This window comes from Astyanax mexicanus, chromosome 12, assembly GCF_023375975.1.
Source record: "Astyanax mexicanus isolate ESR-SI-001 chromosome 12, AstMex3_surface, whole genome shotgun sequence".
NCBI lineage: Eukaryota > Metazoa > Chordata > Actinopteri > Characiformes > Acestrorhamphidae > Astyanax > Astyanax mexicanus.
In genome coordinates, this window is record NC_064419.1 from 18110125 (window position 1) to 18124361 (window position 14237).

The 14237-nt window shown below is 38.1% G+C and overlaps 1 protein-coding gene across 10 annotated transcripts in view; it reads right to left on the minus strand.

Moving 5' to 3' along the window:
* Positions 1 to 14237, minus strand: part of espn (espin) — a 101639-nt gene that overhangs the window by 65594 nt on the left and 21808 nt on the right. For all 10 annotated transcript variants that reach the window (XM_049485545.1, XM_049485542.1, XM_049485544.1 and 7 more), the window contains exons 3-4: positions 5969 to 6155; positions 4374 to 4556 (exon numbers count right to left, since the gene is read on the minus strand). In XM_049485545.1, coding sequence (XP_049341502.1) covers positions 4374 to 4556; positions 5969 to 6155 — 370 coding nt within the window. The remainder of the gene's footprint in view (positions 1 to 4373; positions 4557 to 5968; positions 6156 to 14237) is intronic.

A 14237-nucleotide genomic window follows, 5' to 3' on the forward strand; every position in this document is an offset into this window, starting at 1 on the left:
TTATGGTTATTTTATTCTGTACAAGGTTATACAAGTGTGAGTGAATTGTGATGAGACACAGTTTTGTATAAACTTTTAATTAAAGTCCTTATTTTCCTTAACCTTTTGAATTGAGAGTACTTGTACACTTGTACATTGCTCATTATGCAACACTTGTAAGAAACAGGGACGTCGCCATATTTTATGTTTTCCTTTTAGTTCAGCAGGTCTCACCGCTGGGTGGTGGTGGGGGGTAACTAACTAAGTTAAGTAAAGATAAGCTAAGTAAACAAAACTGAGTAAAAAAAATTCTTTAAAAGTCAAAGGAGCACCGTATGTTAATCTACACAGATTTCTCTCCTGAAAACTGTATATTTGGGTGAGTAAAGTGTTTCAGTATATTTACAGTGAGCTTACATTCCCAGATTTCCACGAAGGCTGGGTGCTGCAGCATTAGCATTATCAACTAACCACTAGCTGCAGTTAGCACTGAAAACACAGCCAGACAACTAAGGAACGCTGAGTGTTCCGGTAAGCCATGGCAATATTAGCTAGCAGTTTGTCCCAATTAGCTTGTTTTAACAGTCCTGGAACCATTTTCTTGACATAACAACTTTGGCTGGCTAGCTGAGCAATCATGGTGCTGCTAATGGTGCTGATACAAGAGATACTGCAAACATGGAGACATCAGAACAACAAATTCAGTCTTTATCTCTTCATTCACACATTGTTAAAACGTCTTACGGACTGTCATTTCAAGAATAAATGGTTGTGCAAAAAGGGCACCCTATCTATTGTACTTCTGCTTGACCCATTCACACCATTTCATAAATACCATCTTTGGTTATTTTGACTGGCACTTGTTTATTTGTTGTTTTTATATCCATCCTTCTTCACTCCCATTCACTCCTATTTGTTTTTACACACGCCCACACCGTAGAGTTCCTGTGTCCCAATAGCCACCAAACTTCATGTACTACCTCAGTGCAGGTAAATGAGCTCTAATCTGCAGTCATGCTTAGCTGCACTTTTCCATTTGTTGTTTTTCAATCCAATGTTTCTCCTATTCACTCTCATTTATTTTTATCCATTGTAATGGCATAGAGTTTCACTTGTCTGACAACCAACTAAACTGCATCTACTTCATCACGGCAGACTCTAAGACATTAGACCATAAGCTCTAATCCACAGTCACTCTTTTGTTATTGTTTCCTCATCTTTTTTCACCCATTCAGCTGCACAATTTTGCATGTTCTTTAGGAAAACTGTTCTAAAAAAAACTTAATACTAGTACTGTCACGTAAAATGCCTACAGCCCAATAATACCCTTTTTCTTTTGCTTTACTGCCCTGTGGTTAACTACTGTTCATTAACTACTCAAATACCCTAAATTAATTTAATTGCACACCTCTAACATTGACCACTAAAATCTAAAACGGACTTGCTTTGCTTTAAGTAGGTGCACTCAAAACCGGTTTTGTTTTAAAAATGTACTCATATCAGTAGCAACCCCACACTCAGCCATATGCTAGTCTATGAAAGAGTGCTACAGACTATGTCAGCCCAATTCAAAAGAGCCTGTCTCGAAGGGCTTCAAAGAACACATTCATGATGACAGCTGTCCTGCACTAAAACTTAAGGGCAGCGAAACAGAGACAATAAGAGTCTGCCCGCTCTCTCTCTCAGAGAGCAGCTTTCAGAGATAATGTTACTGGCGAATAGCACAGCAGTATTGTTTAGCTTTTTTGTGCTTTGAACAGACTATCCACACAGCTTCTTTCACACTTTTCTTAAATTCTCACATAATCCAAGTCCAAATAGACATCAGGCTTATGTAACTCCATACAATTTGATTCCTAAGTGCATTTAAACAAATGCTGATTTGTAGTTAGTTTCTCTTAATGCAAAAATCTAGGTCATTCCAAAGGCCTTTAGGAACTGACCTGTCCAATGATTCTGTACAGAATGAAGTCCAATGAAGTTACTTCACATATTCACAGTTAAAAAAAATACTAAAACTTATTATGGAATAAATAAATGTTGTGCTTTAAATGTGACAAACATATAGTGCAAGTTTTGATGTTTCTACAAACATCATACAAATAATAGTCTATACATCATACAAATCTATACATATATATATATATATTTTTTTTTTGTACAAATACACTGAAATATTATTTTATGGCCATATTTTTCACCCTTGTATAAAACCATTCAGATACCTAATTCAGTGGTCATGAACACTCCTAAATGCCTTTTATTTTATTTCCTGTTAGTGATCATGACTGACTACGGCTGGTAGCTGCTCTGTGTCCACACAAAAACGTTTTAATGGGGTTTAACAGCAATCACTGGACTGACAACACAGTACATTGTATTTTTCGGACAGTTTTCCCAATAATCAACAGGGCATCTTTTAATCCAGTATATGTATGTATATGTATAACTTCATAACTTCTGCCGGTCAGGTATTAAGGAGCAGTAAAGCCACTCCGCTGAAGTAAAGTGTTAAACTCTGAAAAGAGTTTTCAGTTCAGTTTTTCAAGCCATGGGTGAAGCAGCATTAGCATTTCACCTCTTTCACCATTCAGAGGTGAGTATATCGGACTGTAGTCGGAGTGTTTGCCGTGTTAAAACAAGCTACATGGGATGAACCGCTAGCAGATAGCACCCTGGAACACTCAGGGTTCCTCAGTGTGGCTCTATCGGTTCTGAGAAAAATGGTTATACATTCACTAGTATTTACAAGAATTGTATCCTATGACTTTTGCCATGTCTCATGAAACCTAAGAAATGCTGAATTGATCTGTGGGATATGTGTGGGGGGGGACTCCTAAATTGAAAGTGCATGTGATTTTTTTTTCAGAATCGCTTATCTGCCTGTTCACATGGACATTTATAGCCAGACACTGCTGGTCACCATCATTACCATCCACTGCGCTGTCCACTGTGGGTGAGTGGTAAAGCCTTATGTGATTTGACTATATGGCTAAAGTGAAATTAAATGACCACACAACTTCTGAAACTGAATGTCCCATAAATCAGGTTCCCATTATCAAGGCCTGCTCAAAGGTCGATAATTCGACCAATAAATAAAATGGTTTACATTTTACATTTTTGTTTGAAATTCATGTCATAAATCAGAGACCTTTATATACACAAATTCCTTCCATCAGTAAACCATTTGTCCATCAGAGGACCATACCATCAAATGTGCTGCGTGATGTTTATTAAATTAAAGGTTGTCTTAAGTTACAATTACCCTTTTAATGAATCACATCAAATCATTTTTAGGAGAAATGCATATTAATAAGTTCAACCTTTTAAAATTCTCACTCAATGAACAGTTAATCCACAAAACATAACAATATATTATCTACTGACCATATATTTCATAGTAGGAATAATGCTGTAATGAGTTATGTGAGCATTAGCAATTCAACGCTCTAAAATCTTGACATCTAATAAGAGCATGCCAAGCCACACACATTTCCTTTTTTGGTCATCTCTGCTGTTGTTTAGACTTAAATGCCAGAGTTTTGCAAATGATGCTTGTCCACTTTGCATCTAGATTGACTAAAACCTGCGGTTAGCTCTGTGTCTGAAGTCTACACAGAGCTTTACAGCTTGCTTAAGTTCAGCAGTATGTCAATGCACATTTGCAGCTGTCTTTATTTTAGACTCTCAGACTTAAACAAATTAAAGAAGTTTACAGACGCCATGTTTGGTGCATCAAACTAAATTCCAGGATTCATTCATGGCTAACAAATTTGGCCAATAATCTCCTAACTGGTAGAAACCACATACTATATTACAATTATTGTATGGTAATTGTCTGGTAACTGAAAAAGAGGTTCTAGTGCTCCTGTTCAATGTGTTGTACTAAGCAGTGAACAATCTATCACAAAGAGGTACACTATCCAAATGTAGCCTTTGAAAGTCTGTTTAAAGGGCAACAGGGAATGAACCTATGTAAATTTGCTGAATTAGTCTGTAAATAAAAAGTGCTCCTCTGTTGTTCTGCCTGTTGTTTGACAGTGTTCAATCCTGTCGTTGTGGTTCTCCTTGTTTTCTTTTTTGTTTGTTCGTTTTGCTGTGGATACCCCTTGTGCTTGTGGATACTGCTTTCACATCGGCTTCTGATGTTACTAAAGACCCAAATAAATCAAACTCACTCACGCCTCCAGCCTCCACGTAGTCTATGAAGCAGACATATTCGGTTTCAAAGCTACCGTGTAATGTGGTCTTAGGTGTCAGAGTTGTCATGTGATAACAAGTCACTGTTATTCTAATAACAAAAACCACAGCAACCTTTATGACATCACAAACTACATCTAAAAATGAGGGAATCATAAGGTAGACTCTCACACTTGATTCTGTGGAGCACCTACCTCCAGCTCTCCATTCTCAGCTGCATCATGGAGGGGGGTCCCGCCCCAGCCATCCGTTATAATCTCCCCACCATGGAGGAGGAGCCAGCTGAGGACCTTGGCATGGCCACGGCTGGCGGCAAAGTGCATGGCAGTGGCACCATCGTTGTCCCTGTCTGACAAGCTGATGTCTGTGAAGCTCATCTGCACAAAGACAAAGCATGTCTAAATGTATACCAGGTATAAAGCAGTAGGAGGGGACATAATATAACCAAGACATATACACTGATCAGCGACTCCTGTCAAAGTAGGTCAGATTGTTAAACCTGCCTATTTTTCCTGCTTTTAACACATCACCTTTAAAGCCCCACTAGGTAGTATTGAGATTTTGTGCTCGTGGGCTCCCCCTACAGTTGCAGAGTGTAATAAATGTTTCAGGCCGATTCGTTTCTCTCTTGTTTTCTGGCTTTCACAGACATATTCGGTCTCTTTCCAGCTTCTGCCAGAGTGTCTGTATGTTAGTTTATAAAGAATGAACCAGTAGTCCTTGTAGAACTGTTAAAACTAAAGGTCGGAAAGCAGGTCGCAGTTCTCGCGAGCGTTGGTCGCGGCCGCCTCGGAAAACTTACAGAGTCTGATTTGAGCTCAGAGGAGCTCCGGCACAGACACGAGAGCACCGCTATTCCTCCTATTACACCTCAATGCAGCGCTGCAGTGAGTTTCAAGCTGTAATTTTACTTCTTTAAAAAGATCAAAAATCAAGAAAATCCTACCTAGTGGGGCTTTAAGTATTCACTTACTACCTAATACAGATCTGGAAAAAAAACAAAAAGACAACTTTAGTTTCTGCATCAGTTTCTATGATTTTACTATTTAAATGTATATGTTTGAGTAAAATGAACATTGTTGTTTTATTCTATAAACTACAGACAACACTTTTCCCAATTTCCCCCCCAAAAAAAAATTCATTTAGAGCATTTATTTGCAAAAAAATGAGAAATGCAGAGCTTTCTGATCTCAAATAATGCAAAGAAAACAAGTTAATATTCATAAAGAATTCAGAAATCAATATTTGGTGAAATAACCCTGATTAATTACAGCTTTAATGCATTTTGGCATGTTCTCCACCACCAGTCTTACACACTGCTTTTGGATAACTTTATACCTTTACTCCTGGTGCAAAAAGCAGTTCAGTTTGGTTTGATAACTTGTGATCATCCATCTTTCTCTTGATTATATTCCGGTTTTCAATTTGGTAATATCAAGGAAAATCATCATCATTAAGTGGTCTTTAATTTTTTTCTAGAGGTACATGTTGATCTCTCCCCTTAACAGTTGTGACCTTAGACCAAGATAATCACCCTTTACATCACCTATTGTAATTAAAAGTACTAATGTTACGGCTGTTCATTGTGCAATAGAATTGTTCCAGACCTGAACTGGCTAGAAAAAAGACGCCAATCTCTCTATTACAATACAAGTAATTATTAAAAATGATTAAAAGCTGTTATATTATGGTAAATGGTTTCATAAAGTTTTTTTTTTAAACTGTCCATAAATACACCTCTTTCTTACAGCACAGTGTGCATGTACAGAAATATACAGAGGAAAATCACCAGCCAAACAATGACAGTATTATGTCCCATCTGGGCAGCAGCATGCAGAGGTGTCATCCCATCATTGGCTCTAATACTTGGCTCTGCCCCGCAGTCCTTCACCAGGTATTGGACGACCTCCAGGTGGCCCTCCTGACATGCAAGGTATAGAGGTGTGGCACCATTCTTGGTTTGGAAATTGACAACACTGAAAAACAAAAAAAAAACAGGCTTAAATTCAATAAAAGTTAAATTGCATTGTCTGTTACTTTTTTTTTTCAATCACTGTAGACAGTATGAATCCAAAATATGTCATGTTGTGTCTGTTCAGCTTCAGTTCATTTGTTAATATACACCCATTCCTGTATTTCAGGTTTGCAACACATTCCAAAAATGTGGAATTTACCACATTGTAGTTGAAAGGTGTTTAGGCACTGACGTTACTAAGCTTTTTTAGGTGTTATTTTGTACCATTTTTCTTGCAAACACATCTTAAAGGTCTACTTCCTCTAAAATCCACTGTTTCGTGTTCTTTGTGAAATACAGTATATGCATGCTGCACATTAAACTCCATTGTCTGTGGTACCTAGTAAAAGAAAATATTCAGAAAAACGAGTCGATCAGAAAAAGTACCTCAGTGCTATATCTTTACAACTAAGAATATGTCTCTGAAAACATTTTGTCCTTTGAGTTTTAGAGCTGTAAAATTGACTGTGGCGGGAAGGCAGGTAGGCATTCTCTGCTGCAGTGCTGTTTGCATGTATGAATATTTATGAGCAAGAGCCGAAATCCTTTCTTTCTTCATAGACCTCTAATTCAGTGATCTAAAGCAGAGCTAAATAGAAACACCAGAGCAACTTTTTTTTTAACGAAAAAGCAGCTCACATGACATTCATTCATACTACTACAACTAGACATTTTAAAAAGAATGAAAAAATTAAGGAGTGAGACCTTTAATTTATGCAAGAGTATGAAGTCACTGTTGTTACAAACTTCTCAATTGTGTCACACAATTCTATGCTGTTTACAGGTCAGAACTGTTGTTTCTTTTTCTGTAAATGTGACTCTGTAACGTGTGCAGCATGTAGTTTTGCACGGTCATGTTAAAAAATGCATGAATAAACCTGGTAAACACTTCGTCTTGAGGGCAGCAAATGTTGCTCTAACATCTCTGTGTACTTTTCTGCATTAATGCTGCATCACAGAAGTGTACTGATACACCCCTATACCATGACAGACCCTGCCTTTTGACCCAGACTTGTTTCTGTTAACAGACTGTCTTGAATGAGAAGGTGTGTCCAAACTGTCCCAACCTTTCCTGATTTATTTGGGATTGTAAAACGTCTTTTGTCAGGCTTAGCCCAAGTAGAATTCCTGGACACTGTAATCAGATAAAGATTTTTTACAGGTAAACCGAACATTTACTCACCCAGTCCCAGAATATGTTTTGTATTCAGTAAAACTAAAAAAAATGAATGAATGAATCCACTGATGCCTGTGTTAAAGCAGTGAAACTGTTTGTGAAATTACTGAACCCTTGACCTGCACCCTGAAGTGCAGCATGTTCCTAGGGGGTAGTGTCCAGTGACAAGGGTCATCCCAGCTCCTCCCCTCATCACAGCAGGAGGTCAAGGAGTGACCAAGAGCCTCCTCTCTAAATCCCATAAGGAGTGGCTTTATTTGGATACAGACTGTCAAGTTAGCAATGAGTCCACTAAGAGGATTAGAGGTACTCCACTGGTGTCAGTGTTAGTCAGGGCTGAACAAGTGGCAGACACAGACACGGAGTGGGAGTATAGAAAGAAGTGACACGAAGAGGAGAGGAGAGGAGGGGAGATGTGGCTTTCCCTTGACTCGCGTCCAACTTTCACAGCTCCTTTCGCACTCCCCCCACACACATGTAAACACGCAAACACACTTTCTCAATCTCTCACACACCGAGGATTAAATGAGTGGAGCTAAAATCAGCAGAGGCCAAGTCCTACAAGCTGACGTTGAGGAAATAATCCATTCTGCTGCCAAACAGCACAAACAGTATAGGGGTTAAAATGGTATGTTGGACTGATAGGTAGATCTTGTTTCAGCCCAAGTCCTATTTATGGTACATGTATGGATGTAATCGAAAATTTCCAAACATTATTTATGGATATGAATGTAAACGCAATATTAAGAAGTTACATTAAGTTTTTGGTGTGTCGCAGTGGATAACACTACTCCATGCTAGTGATCTACCACATCATGTAAGAGACAAGGGTTCAATTCCCAGTTCCGGTTACTATGCTGCGCTACATCGATAAGAGTCATTGGGACAGACTCCTAACACTACATTAACCCACCTCTGTAATATAAATAACCTTGTAAGTCACTCTGGAGAAGAGTTTCAGCTAAATGTCTAAGAAGAATATTTTATTCAAATTATTCATTTAGTGATGCTGAACGTTTCAGTACATCTTTTGACTTGCAATTGTCTTTTAGCCTCATCTTATGTTGTTTACTAGGGATGTACGATATGGTCAAAAATGCAATGTGCAACAACACTGCTGGATGTCCCAATATTGATGTTAAATCGATAGAAGTAGTTTGGTCTCCACCTCGCTCTCACCACAAGGCAAATGCTCACCTACAAACAACCCCTAGTTACAGCTGGAATAATTGGTTCAGGACCAGGATGGCCATAGAGCATGTTCTGGCGACCTATGTCTGAGACGGGGCTATAGGCACTGATTTAACTTTAAAAACACTGTACCTACTGTTAAGCAGTGGTTTCTGTGGTGCAGTGGATAACACCACCACCTGCCAGTAATCTACCGTGTGGGAGGCTGGGGTTCAATTCCAGGTCTGGGTGACTATGTTGTGCTACAGCAATAAGAGTCCTTGGGCAAGACACCAAACATTACAGTTGGTGGTAGCCTTATGGTCTGGGGTTGTTTTGCTGCTAATAAAACTGGCAGATTGCTCAAAGTAGACAGAATTATAAATTCTTTAATCTTTAGCATAACCTCAAGTCAGTTCAAAGAAATAATTAAAATTCAAATTCTTCATTAATATTAACATCTGCAATTAAAGCATATAAACACCCAGCCACAACTATAGTTGTTCAGCATTCAGGTAATACTAGTGTTACCCATGATGTGTTCAAGAACCAGTAAAAAAACAAAACAAAAACAAAACACACACACATCCGGCCTGAAGGGACGAGCGTTCCAAATGAAAACAAAGAGATGCTGAATATTTCAAACAGGAAGAGGGCTTATTCAGGGGCTCTGTCATTAGGAAGTGGTCAGACGTGTGAATCATTGATGAGTGTAACCCAACAGGCTCAGTCACCTGTGTACTGGCTAGGAGAGAAAGCGGCTCAAACCTAGACCCAAACCACTACCCTCACACACACACACGCACACACACACACACACACAGACATGCTTAGAGAAGTGAATAGGGTGAACATGAAATCTGAAACTCTTAAAATTAAAACTCTGGAAACTTAAAACAAACAAAAAAAAACACACACCGCACCTTGCCTTAACAAAGAAATCGATATGCTATCATCACGGGCAATCACTTCAGCTCTACTTCAAAAATCACTCAAGCATAATGTCCTTGTCAGGGCATATCTTTATCTTCTTAGTTCATTTCAGCATTATTTTCAGTTGGTCTGCTGACTCCCCTGCCTATGTGTCTTGATGGCTCTTCCTTTGTGAATAATTTAGACCTGGGTGAAAAAGTTTATCTCCTCAGTAACATAAGCAGCAGCAAGAGGATGAACAGGTGAAGAAACAGAAGGTACTTTAACCAACAAAGTCCCACTTAACCTTTCTTCAAAGGACAGGCCCTCTCTCACTCTTTGACCACTGAACATATAGAGAAGAGACATGTTTGAATATGTGAATATTTTTGACCAATGTTTAACGTGTTAACATAGAGCACAAATCAAATGAAACTAATAAAGCTGACTTTTTTAGTTTTAGGTTTAGTTTCTCTAATTTATGTTTAAGTTATTTAGCACCTTTATCCAGAGTGACTTATAAACTTGAATTGTGGTTTACTTCTAGAATATGCATATTTATGCAGAATATATGCATATATGCAGAATTATGCATACTTCTAGCATTAATACACTTTAGACACCAAGGAGACTGATTGTTGATAAACTATTTAAAAAGATGGGTCTTCTCTACTAATTTGAAACCCAGTGAAAAATCGTTCCATCACCTTGGTGCCAGGACAGAGAAGAGTCAGGATGTCTTGAGGGTAATGATGGTGGGTCAAACCATGCAGAACTGGAAACTTGAAGAGCTTTTGGTGCTGATCTGGTTTTGACCACTGCCATCAAGTATAAAGGAGCTGGTCCATTTTTGACTTTGCAGGTCAGCATTAGAGTTTTTAAACAGATGTGGGCAGTAACAGAAAGGGTTAGTGGTCAAATCTTCAAACATTACTCCAAAACAATCTGATTTTTAGTCAATCTTTACAGCCAGATTAAATTTAGTGCGATACATAAACTGATACATTCATTATAAATGTAAGTTTTCCAAATTCACATCCAGATCCTTATCTAATGAAGCAGCTGTCATGACCTCAGAGACCTGTCCTCTTCACCCAGCTCGAGCATCTCGCTTATCACTTTCACTAAGCTTACAGTGCAGAAACGAAGTGGATTTTTCCACTGTATACATGGTTTGTCACTTAGAAAGAGTTTGTCACCTGTGATGCAGGTTCTGCAGACGTTCATTTCTAACTAAGACTGTCAATCATTTTTAATTTTAAAGTTGCATCCCACAGTTGCAAGTGCCAAAAATAAATGATATTCACGTAAAGAAACTGTTGGAATTAGACACTGGAGATACTGGAGAAATTAGATAGAAAATGGTCTGTTTTGCCATTAAAACCTATGAAATTGGGCATAGATACACATCATAATAAAACCTAGGTAGCAAATAGAGGTTCCAAACTAGTGGTTGCTTTGCTTCTGGAAGTTTGTTTTCCACGGCCACTGTTTCAGTGCAGACTTTAAAGAATCTAAAATATAAAACATTTAACACTTTTCTGTATACTTAATAATTCCATGCTTTTCTTCATAGTTCAGATGACTTAAGTGTTAATCAAGTCATGGCTTTACTGTCATTACACAAACATAAAGTGTTAAAGTGTAACAAAAGTGCAACATAAAACTATTACACTACAATAAACACAACAGATGAGAATTTAACAGACAGGACCTTACAGTACCAATACAGCATAATGAAATGTGCTTAGTGAGAATAAGGTGCAGCACATTTTAAAATAATGAGAAAAAAAATCAGTGAATTTAAGGTGTGCCTAATCTTTTGAATGGTGCTGTATATAAATATTTGGATCTGGTGAGAAGATCAGCCTGACATGGGAATCAAACCTTGATCAGACACACTCTGACCCATATCAACTGCTAATTAAAACCACCATCTGCCTACTTGGTTGATATGAATCATGAAATAAATCATGATCAGTGCATTCTTACTGTTTTTCTTATCATATAGCTTTTTTATACAGTTTTTTGATTGGGAACTTGTTTGACTTAATTTCTGTTAACTATATTGTAAACGGCGCTCAAAGGCTTTGAATGTTTTGTCTGGTCTCCTCCTTTTGACCCATACGGTTTCTAAGCCAAGCCAAAGCCCTTAATCTTCACTAATTGATTGCATAACTCCCCGACCTCCGTGTGGTGTTTTATGTCTTGGATGTTTAATGGCTATCCTCCTCTTGTTGTGTTTATGTCATTAGCTTTATCAGGGGTGAGCCATAACATGTTGGCCAGAGCCTGTGGTGGCAGGATATGTGAGAACAATACCCCCAAACCAATCGGCTCCCATAAATCGCTGGCTCATTGTCCAAGTGCTTTATCTACATCTGTCCCCGCTCCCATTCCCTCTTTCACAAAAGGACACTGATATCTTAATGAACGACACATTCCACACCATTGAACAGTTGGCGTGAATACTAGTTGGTAATAGCTGGTGGGTATGGCCATCCTGAACAGATAGCGAGGAAGCAAGCTGGGACAAATTAGCCTTTTTACAAATCACTATTTGACTGTATAGCCCTGTGTATTGTTCTGTGTTCAGGCTCAGCTGAGCTAATATCTGTTTAACTGTTTATCTGCTGCTTGCCACAGGTAGGCCTGTCACAGTAATTCATTTATTGACTTATCGTACAAAACATGGACATAACTGCATTAATGTATGCTGACCTTTCAACCCATCGGTCACAATTGTGATCAAAATTTTTTTATTAATTATAAGCCTCTAAAAATGTTACTGGTTAATTTTCCAATACTCTATATGGAAATATTGAAATATTACAATGTTTCAATTCAATGTGGGCAGTATAATTTTTTTTGAGTAAATTGTCACATGACCAGAGCTGTTTACTTCCTGGTTGCATCTTGAGAAGAGGATGGCTGCCTCAAAACTCCCAAATAAAAGGTTGGTAAAGTATGTTAAAATAAACATAGAAACAAATATTTTTGTACACATGCTCTCTAAGTTGTTTTGTTATGACATATGCATTTGTAATTAGTCAAATGTCTTTGGTGTGTTTGCAGAATGAGTAAACATGTAAACAGTCACAATTGTGACCGGTGGGATAGAATGTTGTATCTAGATGCACACATACTTAATATACAAACAAATTTATTGTTGCATCTTACCTATAAATGTTTTATTTTAGGATGACTAATTTTAGGCATGCAACATTGCTATCATACCTCAAAATGAGAAAGATGCTATTATAAGTGATTGTGATAGTGATGGGTCAGATATGGACTACCTGGTAACTTTATTTTCTAAGTTACTGTAATACAATGTCTGACTGATTGTTGATCAACAGAATCAAGCACTTCGCTCAGGTACCTCGTATACCTCGTTACTGTATACCTGCCTATAATCAAATTTTTGTTAAATTAGGTCTGTTCCTAACAGTGCTGGGAATAACGGCGTTCAGTAAGGAGTAGGGTTGCAGCGGTAACCGGTTTCACGGTATACCATGGTATTAAAATGCACGGTTATCATACCGTGTGTGTTTGCTTATTACCGGTAAAACGCAAGCCAGCGGAGAAACTCACCCGCGCATGCGCAACTCTGCTCCGCTTCAGCTACTCAGCACACAGCGGTGAGAACAGCAGAAAGTGCATCAGACTAAACAAATCTCCGTCCGCCTAAAAAAGGCTAAACTAAAATCAGCAGTGTGGGACTATTTCGGAGACCCGCCGAACGCACCCGAAGATGGTTATCCGATTTGTAATAAGGTAAAGGTGGACATACGTCAAACCTGTTCTCCCATCTCCGAGAACACCACCCCGCTGTGCAGCGCAAAGTATGTGTTCAGTTTATAATTTAAATCTGAACCTAAATAAAACCTCTTTGTAGTTGTGCACAACCCATGCGGTAAGCGCCCGCAAAAGCGCTGAGTTATCCGAAATTTGGGCACGCAGGTACAGGCGTGAAGTGCGTGCTACGATGGATTCACGTGTCCGTGTAAAGGTCCTGGCCGGACTGGATGTGAAAGACGCCATTCATTTACATGCGTTCATTTTCAAATTCTGACGTGCCTGTTTTTCATGTGTTAAAACCAGACTCAGAAATAAAATCCCCTCTTTCTGCAGTATCTGGTTATATACCAACTTGGCAGTAAAACGGACGTTTACAACAGTTGTTGATCAGACACTGACCCAGGCTCAGTTTATCAGATATTAAAAAATGTAAACTTCAATAATGTAATTGAATATTTTAAATACAGGATCTTTACTTCTTAGAGTACATGTAATGTGTGTAACGTGTGTGTATATATATATGTATATATATACATATATATATATGTATATATATGTATATACATATATATATATATATATGTATATACATATATATACATATATATATATACACAATATTTATGCCCTTAAGAGCAGTGGAAAAACTGGTTTCCTTCACCTGATGGTGTACAGCTTATTTTTTTAAAGGAGAACTTAAAATTATAGTTTTTCCAGGTTTCTACAATAAATAGTTAATTGAACAAAAAAACTTTGTTGTAATTTCTATAAGGGTCAGTTTAATAATATATGTAACAAACTGTGATACCGTGATAACCGTGATACCGCGGTATTTTCTGAGACGGTTATCATACCATGAAAATCTCATACCGTTGCAACCCTAGGAGTAATCGGTAACTAATTACCGTTATCGTTTTCGACACCCCGTTACTGCACGTTACTTTAGACGCTCAATTAACTTTTTTTTTTTACTTCGCGCATACA